At 46.9% G+C, this 25,712-nt stretch overlaps 6 protein-coding genes across 7 annotated transcripts; 3 read left to right on the forward strand and 3 right to left on the reverse strand.

Annotated features, from left to right (window-relative positions):
- Window positions 1-260: 260 nt before the first annotated feature.
- Window positions 261-2,123, reverse strand: LOC120455731 (ras-related protein Rab-39B). Its single transcript, XM_039642145.2, has 2 exons — window positions 1,707-2,123; window positions 261-1,262 (listed from the first exon to the last, which is right to left on the reverse strand). Exons 1-2 carry the CDS (start codon window positions 1,812-1,814, stop codon window positions 714-716), a joined length of 657 nt encoding a protein of 218 aa, XP_039498079.1. The 5' UTR covers window positions 1,815-2,123; the 3' UTR covers window positions 261-713.
- A 290-nt stretch (window positions 2,124-2,413) lies between these two features.
- LOC120455582 (pyruvate dehydrogenase [acetyl-transferring]-phosphatase 1, mitochondrial) lies at window positions 2,414-5,228 on the forward strand. 2 transcript variants are annotated; one of them, XM_039641953.2, is made up of 5 exons: window positions 2,414-2,611; window positions 2,678-3,036; window positions 3,583-4,084; window positions 4,196-4,763; window positions 4,832-5,228. In XM_039641953.2, exons 2-5 carry the CDS (start codon window positions 2,923-2,925, stop codon window positions 5,073-5,075), a joined length of 1,428 nt encoding a protein of 475 aa, XP_039497887.1. In that variant the 5' UTR covers window positions 2,414-2,611; window positions 2,678-2,922; the 3' UTR covers window positions 5,076-5,228. The 2 variants fall into 2 exon arrangements, with proteins under 2 accessions (XP_039497887.1, XP_039497888.1); XM_039641954.2 differs by lacking the exons at window positions 2,414-2,611; window positions 2,678-3,036 and adding an exon at window positions 3,503-3,526.
- A 428-nt stretch (window positions 5,229-5,656) lies between these two features.
- On the reverse strand, window positions 5,657-8,415 carry LOC120455580 (lateral signaling target protein 2 homolog). The gene is made up of 2 exons (XM_039641952.2): window positions 7,761-8,415; window positions 5,657-7,445 (listed from the first exon to the last, which is right to left on the reverse strand). The coding sequence occupies exons 1-2, from the start codon at window positions 7,942-7,944 to the stop codon at window positions 5,965-5,967; spliced, it is 1,665 nt and encodes a 554-aa protein (XP_039497886.1). The 5' UTR covers window positions 7,945-8,415; the 3' UTR covers window positions 5,657-5,964.
- Window positions 8,416-8,702: 287 nt separating this feature from the next.
- LOC120455680 (negative elongation factor B) lies at window positions 8,703-11,059 on the forward strand. The gene is made up of 3 exons (XM_039642090.1): window positions 8,703-8,922; window positions 9,002-10,300; window positions 10,360-11,059. Exons 1-3 carry the CDS (start codon window positions 8,791-8,793, stop codon window positions 10,711-10,713), a joined length of 1,785 nt encoding a protein of 594 aa, XP_039498024.1. The 5' UTR covers window positions 8,703-8,790; the 3' UTR covers window positions 10,714-11,059.
- Window positions 11,060-11,100: 41 nt separating this feature from the next.
- Window positions 11,101-14,913, reverse strand: LOC120455678 (protein HIRA homolog). The gene is made up of 5 exons (XM_039642089.1): window positions 14,760-14,913; window positions 12,763-14,669; window positions 12,264-12,628; window positions 11,992-12,196; window positions 11,101-11,924 (listed from the first exon to the last, which is right to left on the reverse strand). Exons 1-5 carry the CDS (start codon window positions 14,794-14,796, stop codon window positions 11,274-11,276), a joined length of 3,165 nt encoding a protein of 1,054 aa, XP_039498023.1. The 5' UTR covers window positions 14,797-14,913; the 3' UTR covers window positions 11,101-11,273.
- Window positions 14,914-22,955: 8,042 nt separating this feature from the next.
- Window positions 22,956-24,689, forward strand: LOC120455998 (general transcriptional corepressor CYC8). The gene has a single exon (XM_039642555.1). The coding sequence runs from the start codon at window positions 22,956-22,958 to the stop codon at window positions 24,651-24,653; it is 1,698 nt and encodes a 565-aa protein (XP_039498489.1). The 3' UTR covers window positions 24,654-24,689.
- Window positions 24,690-25,712: the final 1,023 nt, after the last annotated feature.

The following is a 25,712-nucleotide window of genomic DNA, read 5'->3' on the forward strand; positions in this document are numbered from 1 at the left end:
AGAATGCCGCAATTGTAAAATGTGCATTTATTTAAAATTTTAAAAGCCGTTCTATAAACACAGCTACGAACGAATATTTATCACACAGGTACTTTTTTGACAATTGTTTCAAGACTCCCCGTGATGAAACAAAGCATAGAAACTATATTCAATTAAGATTCACCCTTACAACGACTTGTACAAAGAGTATTATCTATAAGCCGATTAGATTAGACAGAAAACAAGCCCAAGCTAACCCTTGATTAACCAAATGCAGGCCGTTCGTATTAATAAAAACGTTTATATTTCAAGTTTTAAGTATATGTATAGCTTTTCCATTCATACTTGTGTATGTGAAGTTATGTGTTGTATGAGTTTTAGGAGCGCAGAATCTTGGCTACGTATATCTCGTGTGACTCGTTTTCAATAATAAGGGTCGAAATAAACTTAATTTGGAAAGAGAGGGCCAAACTCAATCTTTACTAATTACCGTGAGTCACTTAACTAATTGTTAACTTAAGAGCGAAACTAAAAGTAATTAGAAAAAAAACGCATTGTACAAATATACGTAACTGTTTTGGTTTTTCAGCTAAACTAGACGATTAAACAAGAATAAAAGAGTCAACAAATTAGGATTTTTTGGGGGGAAGAGGGTTGTGGGTGGGTGGGTCATACGATACAAATCAATGTACACAAACAGTAGTGAAAATAAAAGTCGTAGAGGTCGCGGTGAATCAACAACAGGATGACTTTTCCGGCTCGGCAACGACGAGATTAAAGTCCAGACTATTGGGTCGCGAGAAACCAGACTTGATGCCATCCCATCCGTCCTCCGCCTTGTATTCGCCGGATCGAATGCGGGCGTACACCTCCTGGGTGACCATGCGAAAGGCCTCCTCCACATTGGCACCAGATCTAGCCGATGTCTCAACGAAATGCAGACCGTGCTGTTTGGCAAACTTTTGTGCCTCCTCCGTGGTCACCTCACGGTGTCCGCCCGCATTGATGAGGTCCAGTTTGCAGCCGACCAATGCGAAAACGGGTCGGTGTGGCTCAATGTGACGCTGTGCCTCCATCATCCACAGCGGTATGTGCTCGAAGCTGGCGTGATTCGATATGTCGTAGACCAGCAGCACGCCCACCGAGTTGCGGTAGTAGGACTTGGTGATCGAACGAAAGCGCTCCTGCCCGGCGGTGTCCCACAGCTGGAGCTTGATCTGTGTGCCGTCCTTCATCTCGATGAGGCGGGCGAAGAAGTCGACGCCAACTGTGGGATCGGATAACTGCAAGATGATAATAATTTACTATTAGATTGATACTTGGAACTAGGTAATATTCTTTATAAGCAAACAAACAAAACTGATTTCTTAGACATAGTTTTAAAACAACATTTTTGGTTGACTCTTGATATCGCCATGTAATTTGAATTTCCCGCTCAGTTTTTTGAGTATCCCTGGTCCTTTTTCGGCCTTGTGTGTTGTTTTTGTCGCCTGCATTATCAGGCGAGCACACACACATACACTCCAGCGCGCACAAACACACACACACACTGACAAGGTGACTAAGACAGCATCTTTTTAAAATCCACTTCCTTTGTCTATTTTTTGTCGTTGCTTGCCCGTTGAAATCACTTAATTATGTAATGAACGCATTAACTGCATCACACAGAGATCGCACAGTGGGTCCAACGGCCAAGTACAGTGGTCGAAATCGCTGGACATACGCACCTCGGCAAATTTGCCGTCTGTGAAGAATTTGAGCAGCGAACTCTTGCCCACGGTGCTGTCGCCGATTAAAATCAGTCGAAATTGATACTCGAAAATGGGCTCCACCATTTCGAAGGCGAATCTGACGGATTTGTCTCTTGGAAGTGAATCCGCAACAAAAAGTCTGCCTTCCCTTTGTAAAGTTTGATACGCAAATCGTTCGTTGATTCGATTATACTGGTCGTTTTTGTCCTTATTTCCTGGAGTTTTTCTTCAAATTGAAGTTTTATGTTCACCACACGATTACTGGCTTTGCAATGAGTTATTCCCGGCCGTCGCTGGTGGTTGTTCAATTATAAATATTCGAGCATTCAAATATTCCTCTGAATTTTGTTTTGTTTTGTGTTTTTTTCTCATCAAGCCAGTGCCTTAGTGTGCGTGCGCGTGTGTGTGATAATGGCAGTGTTGCCACACCTGCAAAGGCTATCGATAGCATAGGAAGTAGCCAAGGTGAAATTATTTCATTACCATTATTAAAAAGTTATATATTGTACGTTATGTTAGATATATTTTCTTTTAAATAGCCTCGGTAAAAATCTTAGGTCAATTGGTCAGTTCGTAAATTTTTTTTTAAGCCAGCTAGATTTGGCTTGAAAACGGTAACCGGCTAATGGCAATCTGGCACCGCCACCCAACTGTCACTCTGACAGCTGTTCGCTGATACGATGAATGCTTATAAATGTAGTTTGTTCATAATATCCTTGTATAATAAAATATAAAATATTTTATTCTCATTCGAAAAAAGAATTCAATAAATTTAAAATAATAGAACTAAAAGATTTTGTACAGTGTTTTGAAATGTAACATTACACGTGCGTGTTCATTTTCGTGCCAGGTTGTGTCGTGCCGTGAAAAACCCATCTCTAGTACGCACTGTATTTTCTTTTTACGTTTGTTTTCCGTGGAAATTATCCGCTTCGTATTTCGCACAGCACACAAATGTACAAACAATCCGCCGGCCACTCAATAGCAGCAGCGGAAATTAAAAGCCCATTGTCAGCAGCCGGCAACCGGAGTCCGTAAAAACAGCCGGAGGCTCCGGGATACGGAATCCACCACGTTCTCCTCCTTCTCTCTCTCCTACGCCTACTCCTCCCCCGATTCGGTTACGGAACCAATATCATTACCGTTAATTATAGCCACAGCGGGGCGAGAGCGTACAGAAATCGCCATATAGATGTTCAAGTTCGTGCTGAACGACGCCGCCACCTACGTGCGATCCAATGTGCGGGAGTTCAGTTTGAATGCACTGCGCCTGCTGCCGCAACTGCCTCAATTGAGTCCATACGATGTAAGATTCTGGATCCTTAGCAAATGCCATTGATCTAGTGCCCCTGGGATACGTCAGCATCCAGTGGCAAGCAGCTCTTCAGAGTTTATTAGATATAGTATCAGCATGTAGATCTTAAATCAATAGTACTTCTTTATTTGTGAATTAGGCAGAATGTATCCTATAGGGAGAACTCTATACCCTTGTAATAATCCTACTACTAAGCTTGCCTAACTGGCTGCAGATCCAATAACTAGGTACAAGAGCTTTCTGGAAATTCCTAAGTACTTCCCAATAAACAACATGAACTGCGGCGATTAATACGCACTCGATTTTCAATATTCATATTTCAACTGCAGCAATCGCTGACCAATCAGTCAGCAGTCATTTTCATTCAATTTATTTGAGCAATTGCACCTCACACGAGTCCATACCAATCAATATAAAAGAGGATTTTTGTTAGAAACCAAGTTAAAATTACCTGATTAATAACTATTATATCATGGGAGCCGTGGTAATCGCGGCAAAATGAGTAAGAAACTATGTTAATTAGAATCATTTTTACAGGTTAACCTAGTTCTAAGGGAGAACGAGTTCGTTTACAACTTCCCCGTGGACGGAGTCATCCGCAGCTATGAAACAAATCAGCTGGGATCCAACTCGCCCTGCGAGGATTCCCGCACGGAGGCCAGTTTGCTGCACCGCAACGGCTTCATTTGTGGCATCTTCGACGGCCATGCGGGAGCATCCTGTGGCCAAGTGGTGTCCAAGCGACTGCTGCGCTATGTTTCGGCGGCCACCTTGCCACGCCAGGTGCTCCGGGAGCAGATGAAGCTGGGTGCCGATAGCCAGTCGTTCCTCAAATGCCACAACGACAACGTGGACTTCGTCAGCGAGATCAAGCCCATTTACGAGGCCAGTTTCCTCAAGTACATCAATCAATTGACGGAGACACCGCAGCGTGATGTGTCCAGTGAACTGGTCAACGCCTTCCTCCAGCTGGACGACGGGCTTTCCCAGGAGGCTCTGGCCAGCAGCGATGTGCGCACCATGAGCGTTGCACTTTCTGGTGGGTGATGTATCCATATACTCATCAATATACGCATAAGTTATCATCCGTTTCATACTTTCCGGCTTATATGGGCTTCATTTCTAAACGGTGTATGTGTCTATTTTCCAGGTGCCGTTGCCTGTTTGGTTCACATTGAGGGACTGCAGATGCACGTGGCCAGCACTGGTGACTGTGGCGCCGTGTTGGGCGTCCTCGATCCCCAGACGCAGCAGTGGCAGCCAAAGAAGCTCAACATCGAGCACAATACCGAAAATATGTCTGAGGTGCGTCGCATTCTGGGCGAGCATCCCAAGGAGGAGCAGGAGACGGTGATCCGAAATGGCAGGCTGCTCAGCCAGCTGGCGCCGTTGCGTGCCTTTGGGGACTTTCGCTACAAGTGGTCCCTGGACGTAATGCAGCAGAAGGTGCTGCCGATGTTCGGCGAGCAGGCAATGGCGCCAAATTACTACACGCCACCGTACCTAACCGCCCGTCCCGATGTCCAGCAACATGAATTGGGGCCCAACGATAAGTTTCTAGTCATCGCCAGCGACGGCCTGTGGGATTTCCTATCGCCCAGCGAGGTGGTCAGCTTGGTGGGGGAGCACATCAACTCCAAAAAGATCCTTGAACCGATGCGCCTGCCGGAAGGCGACACAACGCTGCAGCAAATCTCCGATCAGCTGGCCGAGAGGAAGTCAGTATACCTTTAAACTTGTTTAAACTTGTGAATTGATTGATAACGAATTTATTGCATTGCTGCAGGGCTGGTCTCACCCGCAAACCCGTGGATCAGAACGCGGCCACGCATCTCATTCGGCATGCATTGGGCGCCACCGACTATGGGATTGAGCACTCCAAGATCTCGTACTATTTGACGCTGCCCAAGGACGTGGTGCGTCTGTATCGCGACGACATCACAATCACTGTCATCTACTTTAACTCGGAGCACATTGCCCAGCTGCACACCGAGGTGGATCAAACGGGGGTCACTGCGCCGGTAGCGTGATCTCTGCGAGAGTGCATACTATGTGTATATTTAACGAGCTAACCTTCAGCCTAACTAGCCTAAGTGTTGCGTTTAAGTTTGTTTCATTCGCCATTGGACCTCGGACGACTGCCGCGCCAAATAAATCCCACGCGGAAAGCAAAAAAAATCACATATGCAAATTGTCTTGTTATTTATGATGAGCGATGATCGGCCGTCCGTTGTTGTTAATAAAATAAAAGCTCTGACCTAGTGAAGTCCCAACGAATATATCAATGATTATAAGTCATCAAGAAGGTTTCTTCATGTATTTATTTTCAGATAATTCGTGATTTTGTAAAGTAGATACTATCTTTTTTGTTTTTTAAAGCAAGTACTTATCTTAATTTTGTTTAAAATTATGCAAACAATTTGTAATGTATATAATCTAATTCACTTTAAAACTTCTTATTCTATAATTTATGCCAATTTTTCTTGTTTTCAAGTGTATAAAATTGTAGTTTGGGTTATAAAAACGGGGGTTAAAACCAGGATAATCCTAGGAATAGGAATAGATTTTCTATTGTAACCAAGCTATTCAACTTCAAGAATTCAGAATTGTATAGTTTTCGAGAATCGATTTATTTTACATTTATTTCCAATTACAATTGATTGTAACGCTGGGTTATGTACTCGTATATGTATATACTATATATGCATACTCGAATGGCTGGTGCATAGTGGTGAAAGGGGATTCAAGGATCCGGGATTTCGTGGGTGGAGGAGGATAAAGCTAATTGAAGAACGCGGAAGCCACGAACTTGCAAACTGGTTAACGGTACGAATCCTAATCCTATACATGGAAAAAACTAAGCAACTAGGGATCGTGGTGGTTGGTTTCTGGGAAACAGAACTAAAAACGTGTGGACACCTAATCCTTGCCATCCTGCTCGGCCGCCTCCTGCCGACTGACACAGTTGAGGAACTCCATCTGAATTTGCGTGATCTGTGTCTTGCTGAAGCACTGCATCTTCTTTTTGAGAAAGTCAAAGAACAGATCAAGCTCATCACGCTTGGCCAGTGCCTGGGCCACCTGCTGCTGCTGGTGCAGCTCGTCCTCTTTGATGAGATTGTTAGAGCTGCTGGCCGCCGCACTAACGGCCAATGGCTGGCCAGATCCGCAGCTCAGGGAGGGCAACTGAAGGATCGTGGCCGTCGGCGTGGATGTGAAGGATGTGGTGTTGCACAGCGCTGCTGCTGGCGTTGTGGTCACGGTGGCCGCATTTAGAGAAATGGCCGGCGTGCTGGAAATCGTCACACTGGTACTGGTCGCCTCGGTTACATCCACCAGGGAAATCTGCTGCGTTGACACCGAAGAATCATGACGATTTGTTGATCCACCGCCCCCAGCCGCTGTAGATGTGGTGGTGACCAGCGTGAGATTCTTTAGCTTGCCATCGGCCACCACAGTTCCACCGGCCAGGACACTATTCGAGGCATTGCCCGAGCCACCGCTGGTCGTGAACTGATGCTGGCTGGAGCGAACTGTCTGCGACTCAATGTCCGATATGCAAAACTCGTGTGCATCGATGTAGTGGAAACCCTTGCCGTGGGTTACATCGCTACCGCCGTCCACGGCGTCGCCCACACCCATTTCGCAATCCACATGTGCACCGCTGGCCTCCTCGTACAGGCACACCTCCTCGTAGTCAACCTCGGCGCCGGTGGCGCCATCCTCGTCCAGTTCGTGCTTCACAATGTCCATCTGACCGTCGTGGTCGACGACATCATCGTCGTCGTCGACATCATCGACCACATCGTCGTCGTGGGCAATCTGGGAGAGCTCAATGCTGGAGATGCTGCCGTCGTGCTGGGACTGATGATGATGGTGGTGATGGTGATGCGGCTGGTGGTGATGCTGCTGCTGGTGATGGCCATGATGATGGTGATGGTGGTGCTGCGATACAGTGTCATCCGAAACGCCCTCCTCGTAGGCGGTCAGGATGAAGGTCTCCGCCTCATCGCTGACCAGCGTGATCTGCGAGGCGCCGTGATGCGAGGAAAGTGTGGCGGTATCGTGATCCGACTGTCCATCATCGTCCACCACCTCGTCGTCGTCATCGTCCACGTGCTGTTTCAAATGCAGCATCGCTCCAATGGGCAAACTGGTGCTATTAGCGCCACCAACGCCTCCACCGCCGCCGCCTCCCCCACTCGTCTCATAGCTGCTCTGCGTGTTGCGGTGCGATTTGAGCTTGGGCTGGTACACCGTCGACAGGAAATCCAGCTCCTTGGCGTAGCGCCACTTGGACAGCCGGCCCTCGATGTACTTGGGCGTGCGGAGACGGTACTGGTGGAACGTGTCCCGCAGATTCTTCCACTTGCGACGCACCTCCTGCACCGTGTACTTGTCTGCAAAGAGAAATTTTAGAAGGGGTTTCAAAAGAATCGAATTTGTTTACAAATAATTGATACAAACTAAAACCGCTAAAGGCATCACATACACGATAGTGTTTATAAATAGTAGATTTGAAAGACGAGCAGTAACAGGTGGTGAACATAATGATCAAATTGTGAGTGGTGTTAATAGTAGTAGGCGTGTAATCTCCCCCAGAACTCAATGCAAATGGAATCTAAAACCACCTCCGGCTACAGTTTAGCTAGTGTTGCATGATTGCAATTCTGGAAGAAGCTTTATAGGCGGAGGGACAAGGATCAGACACTCACTTCCTATCTGCTGGGCGACCTCCTGCCATCCGTTGAGGACATCTGAGCGGCGTCGCTGGTTCGGCTGCAGTTTGTAGTTGTAGAGAGCCGGATTCTGGCGCACCAGGTTGATCAGCGTAAGGATGTCATCCGTGGGCGCGTTGTCCTTGTGGTAGCGCTTGCGCTCTGACGTCGACGAGGACATGTTGCTTCTGCTTCTGTGCGTTTCCAGTGCTGAGTGCTTTGTGCTGAGTGTGCTCGCCTAAATCCTGATGATCCTTATCCCGATTCCAATACTGCAGCTCACATTCAAGTGTTTTGTTTTTGTTTACCCAGGAAAAGAGAGGCTTTCGTTCTCGTCAAGATGCACGCACAAACACACACGCACACACACGCATGCACACGCACGCACACACGCGAACGGAGCCAAACACCCACTTATGTAGGTGTAGGAACACGCACGCACACACTGTCGCACACTCGATGCAAAGGATAGCGAGTGTGTGCGGCAGGATATCCTTTGTAATCGCTATGGGGCGCCAATCTCCTCAAGAAACCAGACTCCTTGTCCTTGGCGCTCAGCTCCAATTGTGCGAATTTGACTGCACTTGATGCTCTTGCTTTGCTTTTGCCTGTTTTTGCTGTTGCTTATTTCGCGCTAGTGATGACACATCGCCGAATTGGCGTTCCCTTTGCCAGTCACGAGTTTCGCACAAATCACGAGTCACTGAAATGCGAAAGTCCCTTTCTCAGAAGATATAATCCTCAATTAAGAGTAACGTTCTGATTCGTGTTAATATTACAGGAGTAATTTCTCAAAGCAAACTTTTTACAGTCATCACAGTTTTTAAATAATATTTATCTTTTTGGTATGGCCCGTAAATTAACAACAAAATAAAAAAATGCTGCTCCGTGCCCAATCGATTACAACCATCGATAACGCCGCACACATGCAAGCCTGCACTTAATTTTCTCTCTCCTCACCAGAAATGAAAAACAACACAATTGTGTAGTTTCTTGTCTTGTCTTGCTCAATTTGCCGACGAATTGTATGATAATGAGCACACCGGCGAAAAATAACAATGGAACTGGACTGGAGGACGTGAATATACCGGGTCAGGCCTACTTGCGCGAGGCCCTGACCTCCTGCACTGATCCCTTGAAGGCCATCGAGAGTTTCCAGGTTTGTTTACGTTGCACCGCAAAATGGGCGCCAAAAGTTCCGGTGCGTTTATTTATCCAAATACCACCTGCATTTTTAGCTTGAGAATGGTGTACTGTTGCCTTCATTGCGCCCCATGTTGCCTTTACTCGATTTGCACGGTGTGCGCCGCCTGGACTTCCATACCTCGCTGATGGAGGAGCTGCGTGACAAGCTGATAGCTCACATCAACGAGATGGGCCAAAAGGAGCCCCGGGAGCGGGACAAGAAGCTGAAGGAGCTGCTCGTTAAGAGCTTCCCCGTCGTTCGGGTCAAGTCACTGCGTCCCGTGGTCATGGCCATACTAAGGAATACCCAGCACATCGATGACAAGTACCTAAAAATCCTCGTGAGGGATCGTGAACTGTATGCGGACACGGATACGGAAGTTAAGCGGCAGATATGGCGTGATAATCAATCGCTATTTGGTGACGAGGTGTCACCTCTGCTCTCACAATATATTCGCGAGAAGGAGCACATCCTGTTCGATCACACCAACCTGAATAATCTGTTCTTCCAGCCAACGCCCAAGGTGCGAAGGCAGGGTGAAGTGGTCCAAAAGTTGGCCAACATGATTGGCACAAGTGTCAAGCTGTACGATATGGTGCTGCAGTTCCTGCGCACTCTATTCCTGCGCACCCGCAATGTCCACTATTGCACACTGCGTGCAGAGCTACTGATGGCCTTACACGATCTCGAGGTGCAGGAGATCATCTCGATAGATCCCTGTCACAAGTTCACCTGGTGCTTGGACGCCTGTATAAGGGAGAAGAATGTGGACATTAAACGTTCGCGGGAGCTCCAGGGATTTCTTGACAACATCAAGCGCGGCCAGGAGCAGGTCCTGGGTGATCTGTCCATGACTTTGTGCGATCCGTATGCCATCAACTTCCTGGCCACGTCGGCCATCAAGATATTGCATCACTTGATCAACAACGAGGGCATGCCCCGTGACAATCAGATACTCATCCTGCTGCTGAGGATGCTGGCCTTGGGTTTAAGTGCCTGGGTGATGATCGATTCGCAGGACTTTAAGGAGCCCAAACTGGACTGCCAGGTGGTCACCAAGTTTTTGCCCGCCCTCATGTCGTTAATGGTAGACGACCAGTGCCGCAGCTTGCACGCCAAACTACCGCCGGACGAGCGTGAGTCTGCGCTGACCACCATTGAGCACTCGGGACCAGCACCGGATGCCGTGGAGGCGTACATTCAAGAGAGTTCCGTGGCCAGCATATTGGCCATGTACTATACGCTGCACACGGCACGCCTGAAGGATCGCGTTGGTGTGCTGCGCGTTCTGGCCATTCTGTCCGCTTGTAAGGACGACCGCGCGTACGAGGATCCCTTCCTGCATTCTCTGGTAAGCAGTTATATCAGACTTACTATTTACATTTCTAACTCCATTGCTTGCCTGTACAGATTGCCCTACTCATACCCATGAGCGAGGAGTTTGCCACGGAGGACTTCTGCACCACGCTCTTCGACGAGTTCATCTTTGCCGGACTGACGCGCGAGAATGTGACCTCCCGTCACATGCTGAAACTGCTGTGGTATGTGCACAATAAGCTGCCCGCCGGTCGTTTGGCCACATTGATGAAGGCCATGCAGCCGACGACGGCCCACAACGAGCACATCCACAAGTTGTACGAAACGCTGCAGGAGAGGATCGGAACCGGGGCGGCTGAGACGCCGGTTATTGAGGCGCCGCCCATGGAATTCGATTCGCCGCTAAAGAGCGTGCCCACGCCAGGACCGCACTATAATGTCCAATAGCTAGAGGCACCGGCAGTCGCACCACCAGCGGCTGTCGTCGGATGATGGTTATTAGTGATCATGATGATGATGATGATGAGCGAGGTTCATTTATGTGGCCACCTTATATACTTCTTTGAGCGGCCGGCGGGATGGCAATCCCCAATTAGCATGCATGCGCAAATCATAATTCTACTGTTTAGTCTAAGTCTGCGACCGAGCAATCGGATATAGTTTACATATTTACAGATGTATGGCTTTGTTGGCAGGCAACAATCGGTTGTCGCTGGCTATTATATATATTATATATTACTGTTACGCTAGTGTAACGATCGATACTAGTACACAATATAGAGTACAAATCTAAGGCAATGTTTTCTTTCGGTTTCTAGGTTTTTAGAAGGAATATTGGTTTCAATTTTTACTCAACTTTAATGATTTGCATAACTGACGTTTCTTTCGGACAGGAAGAGTACAAAGGTCCTAATGTAATTCGGTATAAAAGGTTTTACAATTAACGCTTATAGCTTAGGGAAATACACACAATTAAGGAGGTTTATTAGGGATAGGAGTCTTTCGTCTCATGTCTGCTCTGTTTCAGCGGCTTTGGCACTGGAAACTGGAGCAGATCCCGCTACGGAGGCGGCAGGAGATGTGGAAGCAGCCCCACCGGAAGTGGACGCTGGCGAAACTTCCACGGGAGAGGTATCCAACGGAGGTAGTGAAGATGAGGCCGACAGAAGATCATCATCTATGCAGACGGTGGGCGAGTCTAGAGTTTGTATCTCTGGCGAGAGACTAGGTGCAGGCTGTGGCACAGACAGCGATGACGAGGATGACGACGATGAGGACGAACCGGAACCGGAGGTTGAGGATGATGAACCTGATGAAGAAAGTGAGCTGCTGGTTCTGGTGGTTGTCGTAGTGCTTGTGCCCGTTGTCGCAGCCGCTGGTGATCCTGATCCACCAGCAGCAGCCACTGCTGTTGCACCATCTTTTTCTGCCACCTCCTCACCGGTTGCCTCATCTCCGATGGCGCCTGACCTGGGAGATGAACCCGCTGAAGAGGCCGCTTTCGGCTGTGGCGGAGCGGGTGTGGCAAAGATATCCTTTTGCCTCTCCGACTTGCACTCCCTTAGCAGCTCCGCGTACTCCGAGTGCAGGCGATTCCATTCGGAATGCGGCTTCAGCGTATCCAGAACGCACTGCATTAACTCCAACTTTGGCACGAACTAGAAAGAGAGAGAAAAGTACTGATAGTATAAACAACGCGATCACATATAGATAGACCACTCTCACCTGTGATAGTCCCGGCTCCGGCATGCTGAGCAGATCGTCCAGGAACACACGCATTCGCTTCTCGGAGCCGTGAGTGGCCAGCTGGAACGTGAGCATCTTGTGCCAGTGCTGCAGTTCATCCAGCGACTGGAGCGCCTCGCACAACTTGATCTGGTTTTCGATGAACCTGATTTTTGCGCTCTGCTGCCAGCTCTCCGAATGCCTCCTAAAATATATACAGATATTTCGTTTAGAATCTTTGGTTTACATGGGGATGAATGGTTAGCACTTACAACTCCATGCTACCAGTGAAACTAAAGTAATTCTGACTGCTGGCCTGCATGCTGAGGAGCGGAAACTTCTGCTGCATTTGGTCCATGTCCCTGGGCAGTGTGCCCCTAATTCCATGGTACATGATCGCATCCTTGGTGGCCAGCACCAGCCACGATTGCAGGCTCGTCGAGTACGAATACGAGTTGCCACTGGGGAAACCAATCAAGGGCATTCCCTGATTCGTAACCGAGAACTGCACGGCCGTGCCATGCTTGTTTAGCAGCTCCAGGCAGCCGGCCGCCAGGCTGATGACCTTCTTGGCGATATCCCATATCCGCAGCAATCCGCACTCGGTCAGCACGCCCACCAAACTGTTGTCCGGACTCTGGAATGAATGGCAGTTAGTAAAAGTAGCTTAAGATTCCAATTATCGCGACTGGATTGTGTGGCTTTCTCAAGTCAACAATCAAGTCGTGATATATAGGCTGCTTTATAAAAATGCTAGTTATCCGGACTCACAAAGGCGCAATGCACTGCGGAACTGGTCAGCGAGATGGCGGGAAAGACTGGACAGCCCGTCTCCATGGAAATTAGTCGCATGCTCCCATCCAGAGAGCACAGCATGGCGTACTTTCCACACAGATTCAGATTGACCAGCGGAGATCCAACGTAGAATTCCCAAAGCATTTCCTTCGAATCCGATGCAGTCACCTTGGCCAGCATACCGTGTTGTGTCTTTAGATGGCCATTCGAGACATGCAGACGATAGTCCAGAGCGGCCTTCACGAACTCACTCTTTCCGGTGGCCGTGACATTGAGATTGCTGGGACCACTGGTGCTACTTTGGTGCTCCTCAAGCCGTGGAGAGCGTGGCAACTCATTGGTCTGGCCGGGATCAAAGGGCAGTGATTGACGGCGCTGGCTGGCGGGTTGGGTTTTCAATCTGGAATCCAAGCGACCCAGATCCGATTTACTAACCAATGGCTCCAATGGCATCAGCGGCGTGGCAGCGCTCTCCGTTGGAGCAGCAGACGAGACCGCTCCGGCTGCTGCCGAGCAAGAAGTTAAAGCTGCTGTGGCCGATCCACTGCTCGACACTATGTTCATGCTCAGCGATGTGGGTCCATCTTCGTGGAGAGGTATAAACATGGGAGTGATTCTGCGTTTGCCATCCTTTGTTCTCGTTTCCGTTTGCTTGCTTATGGGTCGCTGGTTGGCCTCGCTGTTGTTATTGAGTGGGAATTTAGTGGGCTTGTCGCCCTGAGGCAGCAGCAATCTCTGCGGATGCTCCAAGAGCGGTGCATGCTTGCCCAGAACATTGACATAGTTCTGGCCATACATCTTGCGTATAATGGCATTCTTTTCATCCTCGGAAATGGCCTTGCCAAGTTCCTCTTCGGTGAACTTTAGGCAGGCTACGCTGCCATCGCCACTGCAGGCCATCAGCAGGCATTCCTTGGGGCCCCAGGACAAATCGAGTATGCTATCGTTGAACAGCTCATGGATGACAATCATGGGTCGCTGCAGGGCGGTCATCCAAACGGATAGCGAACGATCGCGCGAGCCCACAGCCAGGCAGCAGTATTGCAAGGGTTTGCTGGGACTGCCATCGTTATCCTGGCGCCTCAGTATCGAATTGTGAAACCTAACGCACGTAACCGCCTTGCGATGACCCACGAAATCCTTATCGCACTTCCAGCCCTCACGCTCAATAATCTGGGCGGTGGGTCCGCCGCCATTCATCGCATGTGCGGACACCAGATACTGGCCATCCGGTGACCAGGACAGTCTCAAGATATGCGTTGTACCGCCGCACTCCTCGAACGGTTCGGTTATCGTGTGCGATAGATTCCAGTCCGTGGTGTTCCAGATCTTGATGCTCCGATCATCCGATTGTGAGGCCAAAAAGCGACCCAACGGATCCCAGGAGACGCCCTTCACCAGACCAGTGTGTCCTTTCAGCGTGGCCACCGAATGTGGAAATGCCTGGGCATCCCAGATGATCACCGTGTTGTCAATGCTGCAGCTGGCCAAATAGACATCGTTGGGTGACCAGGCCAAATCGAGAACATCGCCATCATGACCGCGCAGTGTGTAGAAGCATTTCCACGATTCGTGATTCTTTTGCATGCCGCCGGTGCCGAAAACACCACTCGAACCGGCAGACTTGCGCCAGATCATGATGAGCTTATCGTCGGATCCCGAGGCCAGATTCTGACCATTTTGCGACCAGCGCACGCAGTTGACACAGGCCAAATGCTGGTCCATTTGGCACAACATCTTCGGTACGTCCGCATCGCATTCCGCCTTGTCGGAGAGCACCGGCAGCAGATTCCAGATGACCACTCGTCCGCAATCGCTGCCCTGGCCGCCAGTGGCGAATTTCGTGCAATCCTGATGGATATCCACCGAGAATATCTGTTTGTCTGCCGGTCAAAACATGGGGTTGGATTTAATCTGGACTCACCAATTGGAAAAGCCGGCTTTTACGGTTTTGCCGCATTTAGCGCACTTACCATCGTGATGCACCCAAGCCGGCTTAAGGAGCCGCATTTACGATTTACTTCTAAATGTTAGCTTAAGAGTGCAATAAAGTTGAGATGAAGTTAAGTTTATTTTATGACTAAAATTGTTGATAAACTACCGCTATATCGGTATCGGTAACGATACCCGTCACTTCTTCCCTATCGTCATCGATAGGCACTGTTATCGTTGCCGAGCTATTTGTTTCGATAACGTGCTGGTCATCAAATGGTCACACTGAAAAGGGCGGGAAATTTTCAAATATATTGAAATGGCATATTTATGGCTTGCAGTTATAAGTACTTTGCAAGTCACTAAGAAATGTTAGTTCTCTAAAAACAGCACATATGTTGTTTCAATATATGCAATTTCAATTCTGCATCATTCTTATTAGCAAAGACCGCCTTTTGTTATAAATTCTTGTGCCTAAATTACAAATATCAAAGTTTGTAGATTGTGTTAGAAAAACCCTGGGCATTTCTTTGTTCAGACCTCGTAAAAGTTATCATTTTTTATATTTAAATTATAGCTCCTCCTTTTTAAGGCACCTTGCACGCTATTGGACCCACTTTTTTTAGTTTATTTTTTTCATAACTCGGTGGGTGGAGTGAAACTAACGAAAGGAAACGAACAACGGCAATAACGCCGAAAGTTTTCCTAAGCGCTCGACTGCCATTGGTCTCCTTCTATTTCGTGGGCGTGGCTGGGGAAAATGGAATGGGGGTGTTAAGTTGGTGGGCAGCAAATGAATCAAAACAAGACTAATATTTTGAGAAGACGAACGCCAAGTTTATCCAGCGATTTAGCTGCGAAATTGCTTTTACAAAATGTTCATTCATTTGCTTAATTTGCATGCGTGGCAATTGTCATTCAAAATATGTTGTTTGCCCAATTGTTTGTTTGCCTTGTCAGTTTGGGGAGGGGTGTATTCAATTCATACAATGCAAATCTCAAGCCGCCAATTGACTGGCAATCCAAACTGTCTCAATAAAGTGAAAAGCGAAATCACTTTACCTGGGACAATTTGCAATCCAACGCATCTGTCGCCGGCAACATGTGGCGCCAATGATGTCCCTCTAACGGTCCCCTTCCCCTTTCACTGAGTTTTCCCACCGATTTTTCCCACTCCCCCTTTTTTTCCCACCCCATTGCTGAATGCCACTTGACAATTGTCAACAAAGCGCACGTAAAGCGATTACAGTCTGCGTGAGTGCAGGGACATGGAAATGGATGTGGAAGTGGAAATGGGTGTGGATGTGGAAATGGTTGGTTGGATCCTGCTCCTGGGATTCCTACTCCATGGATATCTTTTGTGATACACTGTGTGTATCTGACGGATATTTGCCAAATCCGACGCCAGCGGCACTTAAGCTGCTCAAGATTGTTCGCATTGTCAGGATTGCTGGCTGGGTTTTCACGCAGGCCAGAGAAAATGCAGATAAACTCAACAAAAGTATTTTAAAATCTAAAAAATATTAAATAAATTATTTACTTTACAGGATGATATTTAAGAATGACAGCCACATGCCTAAATTCTAAAACATTTTACAATAAAAGCACCAACGCCCAAACAGAAAATACATTTTTAATTTAATTAATGCAAAAGTCCAGCGAATGAAAAGTTTCAAATATCCCGCCCACTAATTCATTAGCCGCATATTTTTATTCCGGTTTTTGGCCCAAAAAAAAATAAAAGGGAAAGAAAAAAGAAATCTTTTCTGGGCCTGAGCCCAAAATCAAACCAACAACAAAAAGCTCTCGCGCGTTTGCCTTGATTGTCCTTGATGGATGGATGAAATGGATGGATGATGGACGTTCCACCAACCGCAGGAACACCACTCATAATGCAGAGTGGTGAAAGTAGAGTGGAGAATGGAGGGTGGCAATGCGGCGCTAAAAGCAAATGACAATCGGCGAAGGGAGCGGCAAACATTTAGCAAAACGACAAGAAACAAAGTTTAAAATCTAAAAAAAAAAATTGAAATTGAAACGGGCTAAAGGGGAGGGGGTGAGGGGGTGAGGGGGGGTCTAAGAACGGTGGTACATTGCAATTTACATGCAAACAAACAAATAAGCCCAGCCAGCCCAGTCAACCACCCACCACCACTCAACGTATGGCCTTCCCTTTCGCACCGCTTTGTTTGCATTCACCACCCCAACCACCCAACCACCAAACCACCTCAAACCTTCTGTCTGTCTCACCGTCTGTATGTGTATGTGCATGTGTATGGGTGCAACATTTCAATCAACGCTCGAGTGAAATGTTAAAAAAAAATCATAATAAAAGCAAGGATAATATGGCAAGCGAGTGGTTTGGCGGCTGGGTGGTGGGTGAGTGGGTGGTGCGGAGGAAGTGGTGCCGCCGCCCAAGCGGAAATGGATGCGCATCACAAAAGTAGCACAAATTGTGTGGCATTGTGGCATGTGTGTGAGACGTTGCAAGCGGTGTACGAGTATCTTGCTCGTCTTTAAATTGTTAAAAAGCACGTAACTATAACTATAAATTTACTTTTAAACTACTTTCAAACTTCGATGGATCACTACTATGTCAAAATATAATTCTAGAATTTATATATTCATCGACATGAGAACATATTATGATTTTTCTACTAATACAAATATACATCTGTTACAATAGTTCAGTTCCCAAATTCATTTGCTAACCAAGATCAGTGTTTCTATGTTCTAAAATGCTGAATGCTTTCTTCTGGCCGCCCAAAGTTGCAAGTTTTGCGAGGGGATTCCCCACTGCAACAGCCGCTGTTACACGCCGTAAAACCAGGTCCCTTTTTCCCGCACGGATTGCCATAACAACCGACCACCGAGATGTATTTAAAATCTCGAGCAGAGTTGGACTTTCGGTCCAACCAAAAATTAAACCAAAAAAAAAAAAAAAAAAAAAAAGTAAAAAGTTGGAAGGGAAATGCGACGACCAGAACCAAATCCAAAGTGTAAACATTCACAGCCTCCGTTGGGTGAGGGAAATGGCTGTGGGTTTGCCGTGCCTTTTTGCTGGGTGCTGGTCCTGGACAGCAACAGCTTCCTTCCGTGCTGACGTTTGATGTGCAGCCATGGAAGCTCAGTGATTTTTTTTTTTTTTTTTTTAAATACTGCGAGTGGGCGGCAAACACGCAAGCAACGTGTGCCAACAGCTAACAACTACTGCAAAAAAAGGACGAGCCAAAACATGCGGTATTTATTTCAAACAAGCAAAAAAAAGCAACACGAGTTTTCCAAAGCTATTGCTCCGGATTCGGATTCGGATTCAGATTTCATTGCCGATGGCAAGTTGCGAAAATGCACGGGAAAAACTCTTTAGCAACATATCCTCCAAAGCCAAATGTCCTCCAAAACCGGTAACTACATAGAATTATAGAACTTGCACGGTATTTTTTTCAGTGCTCTTCCTACACAGACACACGATGCAATTGCTTGGCAACAGCTTGTGGGGAGGTGTCGCTAATGAAGTCGCAAACAGTCGCTGCCAGCAAAAAATTAAGCAAAGAAAGCAACGCAACGCAACGCAACGCAACGCTCTACATATCCAACCGCATGCCTTCATTGTAATAGAAATTATAAGCTTATCCAGCTCCAGCCAGCCCATCACCACCCATCGCCACCCATTACCACCCACCCACTCCCCCAGTTGAGCTGTCGTTTTAGCAACACGTTGCCCATAGCCAAGGACTGCATCCATTGTTTCAATGGCAACATCCGCCAGAGAATGGTAATTGAAACCGGGCAACGATGCCCGACATGGAAAAAATCCTCACAACCACTACAGTAATACACATCTCATAATTTAAGTTACTCGCATCTTAAATCCTTGTAAATTGATTTACATTAATATTAGTTAGTTTCCCCAAGCACACATGCCCCACGTTGGGCGCCACATTTCCAGTCGATCTTGAGCGTACACACCAACCGCAAGCGATCAAAGCATAGACCAATGAGCTTACGTCTCGCTCTAGTTTTGGTGCTCCATTTGAAAAGTTTTTACCTTTCTTCGAGGGTGGTTTGCATTAACACTTTGGCACTGTTGTCGCTGGTGATGTTGCCACTGCCACTGCTACAGATGTTGCTGCTGCTGCTGCTGATGCGCACCACCAATGCCACAGCGACTGTGGCGCACAACCACCCACCTAGTGGCTCTGCCGCTGCCACTGCCGCTCTGCTTACGCCTCGTTTCATTTACAACAATTCATAATTTTAAAATCGCACCGAACTCGCCTCGTTCTGCTACTGCCACTGCTACTGCCACAGCTACTGGTACTGGTACTGGTTCTCGGTCTCTGTTTTTCTGCTCCTGTCTCGGAATCAGGACTCGTTGGATGCTGCGCTGCTTTCCTGCTGCCGCCGCTGCTGGCAGTCATTTCATTTGATTTTTAACTGCCATCGACGGCAGTTACGACCGCTGGCAACGCGTTACCCAAGCTGTGCTTTCATTATTTTAAATATTTTTTTAAGTGAAACGAGTTATACAAAAATTTAATTATCAATTTTGTTAACAAAGGTGAGAAATTTGATCTGCTATCTGATATTGGAATTAAATTGTGTTAAAACAATGCGTGTTAAAAAAATATTCATGTGAAACTGCAATCAACGGTTATTTTGCAATTTGAAAACATTTTTGGGATTAAATACAATTTTGAAGTTTTATTTTTCAATTTAAAAACATTTTTTTGTTTAAATACAATGTTGAAGTTTTATTTTGCAATTTGAAAACATTTTTTTGCTTAAATACAATTTTGAAGATTTATTTTTCAATTTGAAAACATTTTTTTGCTTAAATACAATTTTGAAGTTTTATTTTTCATTTTAAAAACATTTTTTTGGCTAAATACAATGCTGAAGTTTTTTATAATTAAACCTGATCTTTTGCATGATTTGCAAATATTTTGTGATTTATGAAAGCAAATCTTTAGCCAAAAAAAAAATACTTTTAATGAAAATATAAACTAACAGGTAATCAAAATATAAACCAGTTTTAATAGGCCTTTTATCTAAAGTTCGATTACAAATACAAAAACTTTGCTCTGCTCTCTTGTAACAAATGATTAGAACAAAAGCGAAAATACCTTGTGCACTTACGTCAATCTATTACCCCAAACAATCCAAGCTATACTTCAAAGTGTCGTTGAAAGAATTATTTACCCACAATTCATACGCATCCAAGGGTTGCACTTTACTCACACCCATCGCAACCCTTCCACAACTCCAGATCAATCCACAGCCACACGAGGAACCTGTCAGAAAGGGTTCAACTCAAATACGATTTGCGTATCTCTGGCAGCGGGCAAAGTTGCAAATGAAATTTTGTCAAATTTTCAGGCAACCCAAACGGACATGTATACGGACAGCGGACAACGGACAGAGTTTCGGATGCGGGGCGGTGCGGGGCAGGGGGTAAATGTCTGATGTAGCCGACACACATGGACGGAAAGCCACAAGTGGCACATTATTTTAATTCGCAGTCAAACGCTGTAACGTTAACACCACAACGCCATGTCACCAACAAAAACGAACAAGTTCATTTGTCCCCATATGTGCGTGCACATGAGCGTGGTGGCTTAACTACAGGGCAGGAACAGGACACTTAACGAGCAAGGGTTAAAAATGTTATTTATTACTCCACTGAGCGATCTAGTTTTGCTCATAAATCATTTCATGCGAATAATCATAAGCGATCAGTAATGCCAATAACTTTTGTACATTGCATTTCCATTTGTAAACATTTACCATTTGAAACATTTAACCATGATGATTTCATTGCCCTGCTTATAAAGCCCCACATTGGGCGCCAATTACATGATACATCGGGCTTCGCAAGGATTACAACCGCGCCTGAATGCCACGAAATGCGAAGCTAGACTTCATTCGGGGTTGCACAACCGAAACCAGGTGAGCCTGGTGAGGAGGGTTGCTAACTCCATCATCCCAACTCCATGGGTGGGAAGATGAACTCCAGAGTGAGTGGTGATTTCGAGAAGTGGAGTGGCGTGGCGTGGCGTGGGCAACTTATCGCTGTTTGATATGCTGTAATTATGTTATAAGGTTGCCCAGCCCAAGTGCCAGTTAAGTGTATGCGTATAGGGGTTGCCCGCAATCCCAGTTCTTCTCTTCTATTTTCCACCGGTGGTGGCTTGAATTTTAGCTTCGCTGATGCGACATCAATCAGCTGGGCAGCCTTGGGTTCGGTGGGATCACCAGCCAAGGGGAAACCCAGTGAGGGATTACTTTCCACTCCGGTTTTAATTGCCACGCTGTTTGGGAAGCGAAAAATCAAGAACTACGCTAAAGTTAGTACTCAGCTTATCCGCAGACGAAAGACAAACAAAAGTCGGATGCACTTTGCGCATTAATCTCAGCTCCATATTTTCACTTCCCGGACTTATGCACAGCTGCAAAAATGCAAAAACTTATGCACAAACTTGGGCATGGGCCATAAAAGAAAGTTGGCCGACAGCTGCTGATTGAATATTAAAATGCTGCCAGTTGCTCCACAGCCACCGAAGAGAAACTGGCAATTAAAGCTCTGCCCAGCATCAATCAGTGCCGCAGGAAAATCAACGCAATTTCCGCATTTCCACCGAGCAGCAGATGGCAGGATAGCCACGCCCACGCCCACCCACCTACCGCCCACATCCACCGCGCCTTAATTAGCATAATCTAATTTTAACTTTGTCGCAAAAATGTCGCCCCAACCAACATTTTTTCCCACTGCCGAACAACGGCTGCCAAAAAATGCAAATCAACAGCGTTCCCTTTTGAAAAACTCCTCCAACGAAATCATATCATATATTCCTTTTGCGACGGCTGAAAACTTTATATATTTTTACAGCGAAATGAAAAAACAATAAAAGTACAAAATTCCACAAATCCAACACGGAATTCCAGCAAAAAAACACAAGGAAAGCCAATGAAAGCTTAAAAAAAATAGTATAGAAGATGAGGATACCTAAAAATGCTATATATTCATTTCAATAATGGGTTTTCATTTCAATTGGGTTTCTAAAAAATCTAGAAAAGGGTTAAAAGCATGAAGCACACATTCAAGTTTCAAGAAAATAGTTCAATTGGTGTAATAGTTAATGTTACCCTCGCTTTATTACAGGGTATGCGGTGGCAGGCGTCGTGTCTGTGGCTTGTTAAAAAGTTTTTAAATGCGAAAATGAAAGAGCAACAAGGCAGTGGAGTTGTGGCAATGAAAGGGGGCTGTGGTGCTCTCCAATGAGTGCCTCTGCACGGTGCCCGGTTAGAATTGACAGGCGGCACAGGATACAAGCAGCCAGGACACGGCGTCAAGTGCCTCAACAGTTTGGCAACACAACAATTGAGTTTGTCCTCCAACGTTCGCGGAAATGGAGGCGGCAATCGGGTGGGTGTGGTCGTGGGTGTCACTGCTGTTGAAACATTTAATTTACTGGAATTTGGCGCAATGTGTGTAAGCTTATTAACAGCTTTTGTTGGATTCGCGGGGGTGTTGGATCATAGGAATTTTTTAGGGTATAATGCAGAGTGGGGAAAACTTCATTGCCTGTTTTTCTATGCAAATTTCACACACAGCTGTTGGCTTAATAAAGTTATAATAAAGGTAGCTTAGCTGACGGCAGATGTGGCAGCATGGATTTGTTGCACATGCCAGTTGGGCTACTACAATTATGCAACTGGAGGTCGTTGGTTTGCTGATTATGCTGGGATTCATTTCTAATCTACCCTTTAACAATTGCTGATTTCTTAGCTTTTCAGGCTCTTTTAGGTTGCTTTTAAGTTCTACAAACAGTTCCTGCAGCCATTATTTAACATAGACTTCCTTGAAAACCAAGAGAACTCACACACACTGAGACGACACAGAAGACAGATTCACTCGGAGCAAACAGAAAATTCCGATTTAATTGTCCCGTGGGTAATGGGTAATGGGGGTAGCATGGAAAAGGCGGTGGAGTGCCAGTCCAAGACAATGCAAATGTATATATATTATATCCCTATACAAATATAAATCTCAAGCGACTTCAGCCACAGAACTTAGCCAAACGTCTTTTGTGTGTTCTTCACTTTTTTCTCCAGCAGCAGCAACAGCAACAGCAGCAACAGCAGCAACAGCAGCAACAGCAGCAACAGCAACAACAGCAGCAACGGCAACAACAGCAGCAGCAGCAGCAACAACAGCAGCAACAGCAACAACAGCAATGAAGGACAGCAGCAACAGCAGCAGCAGCAACATCTCGTCGAGCAACGCAGCAGGGATGCCATGCTCCACGGGAGGAGCAGTAGCTTCAGTGGGTGTAACCACCAGCACTGCCACGCCCAGTGCGCCCAGTACGCCCACAACAGCAGCAGCGGCAGCATCTGCTGCAGACCCAACCGCAACGCATTCACAAAATCCGCAGCAACGCAGCAAGAGCAACATCCATGAGCTGAGGAATCAGGACTACGTCAGTCGTCTAATGGCAGCCACACCGCCGTACTTGTATTCCGCGCCCGTGGGACCAAATAATTTCTTTTTCAGCGACATGCTGCGTTCCCTGGTGCAAGCGCGTAATAATGAGACGGCGCGTGTCTTGCAGCTGCAGCAGCAGCAACAGCAGCAGCAGGCGCAGCAGCAGCAACAGCAGCAGCAGCAGCAACATCAGGCTGCCTTGGTGCGGCGGCCAAGAAAACGCTCCTGGTCGCATCGTCCATACTACGAGCAGTTGCGGGAGCGACGCGATGCCGAGGAGAAGCAGCAACAGCAACATCAGCAGCAACAGCAGCAGCAGCAGCAACAGCAGCAACATCAGCAGCAACTGCAGCAGCAACATCAGCAACAATTGGTCCCAGAAAAGCCGCTGGAGCTGACCAATAAAGCCATAGCAACCTATGGCTATGCCAAAATGGAAACCAAGCCAGTTGGCTTGGCCATAACACCACCAACGCCGGCGACGGCACCACCAAGCGCTGGCAGTAAGACTGCCTCATTGGGTGGTGCAGTGGACAGTAGCCTGCAGGATAATGCACCGCCGGCGGCATCGTTGCCGCCACAGGATCTGGTGCTGCCGCCACCGCCACCGGTGTGGTATCCACCGCTGTACGCGCCATACGGCATTGATCCGCTGCACTTCTTCATCGATCTGCGCGTTTCGGGACACATCTACGATCGCAAGAAGGAGAATGTCTCGCCGCTGTCGAGCAGCAACAATGCCATCGCCGATGAGGGTTCAACCGGCTCGTGTGCCAGTTCGGGCGCCACTTCCGCTTCCGGTTTGGCCAGCAACTTGCTAAGCAAACAGCGTCACGGTTCCGCCTTTACTGTGCCCATACCCAAGGCGGCCCAAAACGATGCCATCAATTTGTGCGCCAATGCGGCAGGATCAACTGCCGCCGGAGCTGGTGGTGCTGGTGGTGCTAGTGGTGGTGCTGGTGCTGGTCACTTGACCCCCAGCTCGTTGAGCTTAAACAAGTTCGAGCACTATGCCAAGTACTATGATCTCGGCGAGACCAAGGAGAATCAGCCATCCAGCACGGCTGCTAATCTTTCGGCAGCTGCTGCTGCCGCTGCAGCAGCTGCGAACTTCTCGAAATCGGGCGCCAGTTATATGTTGCAACATCTGCCACGCCTCTACAGTCAGTTTGCCGCCCACCAGGCGCAGGTGCAGAGCCAGGACACCGATGCCAAGTCGGAATCGGCATCGGTAAGTGCCTCACTTTCGGCACCCGATCTCTGCGATGACGATTCGCTGGGACGCAATTCCAGTGACACGGGCGCCGGTTTGGAGGGCACGAGCGGCAATCAGGGCAATTGTGGTGACATCGATGTGGAGATCATCGACTCCATCAAGTATCGCACGGATGGCGAGAGCAGTCGTTGTTCCAGCAATGACGAGGCTTCCATCACGCAAATCGATTGAGGCTACCTTACTCAAATTATACCAATAAAGTTATTGTGTCCATGATATGATCCATGTTTTTTAATTCACTACAGAAACTGATGGGTTTGGGAAGGTAAGTAACTGGCTAGCTTTCAATTCAAAGTGTGTGTGATAGATTTGCTTCGATTTGTATCTTTTACAAATAAACCAAAACTCGGCCCCAAGTTGAAGACAGAAATGTGCAGCGGTAAAAGTAATTTCATAAATCATTTGACGCCGTCATCGTCGCCAGTTGTTGGTTCATCTTCCACGTAGTTGCCGCCTCAAGGCATTTTTTAAATGTCCCACCAACGTTGGGCGCCACATAAAAAAAGCAGAGGGAGCCTTCATCACACCGCCACCGAGCATTACACGCCTGACTACGCTTTGTGTAAATTAAAACTGCTGCCGGCTGCTGGATGACGATGACAATGCTCCCCAGTTCTCTTGCATTTCTCGTTTTTTCGCATTTTTTGGTTTTTTTTTTCCATTTGAGCCCCACAGGATATTAATTTTTACACCATTCATTGATTTTGTTTGCTACCCGGTTGCTTAATGAACACATTGCTGTGCAAAACGGCGGGGGGACGGGAGGCGTGGCGACTTGTGCGTTCACCAGGCTCGTTTCCGTTTCCGTTTTTATTTACGTTGCTTCTTGTTTTTTTTTTGTCCCCCTCAATATTGTTATCAAACGTGTGGATTTTCATGAGTTTGCAAATTTCTGCACATTGAGGCAGAAAAAGTGCACTGAAAGCCAATCAAAGCAGCAGTAACAATACAACAACTAAAAGGTAAATAAAAAACACGAAACAAGTACAGTCTGCATCAAAAGTTGTCGATAACAATTTGCATGAGCATGAGAATAAAAAGAAGAAGCAAAGTGGAGCTCCATCATCATCATCATCATCAACATGATTGTGTAATCAAAGTAAGTAGCAAGAGGAGATAGCAGCGAAATTGAAATTCAACCTAATTGCAGGAAATTTATAACTCAACTTAACAGCTGACAGATTTTTCCCTTTTCGCTGCCGCGGGGACTTTTTTGCTAGAGGCTAAAGG

Source organism: Drosophila santomea, chromosome X (genome assembly GCF_016746245.2).
Source record: "Drosophila santomea strain STO CAGO 1482 chromosome X, Prin_Dsan_1.1, whole genome shotgun sequence".
NCBI lineage: Eukaryota > Metazoa > Arthropoda > Insecta > Diptera > Drosophilidae > Drosophila > Drosophila santomea.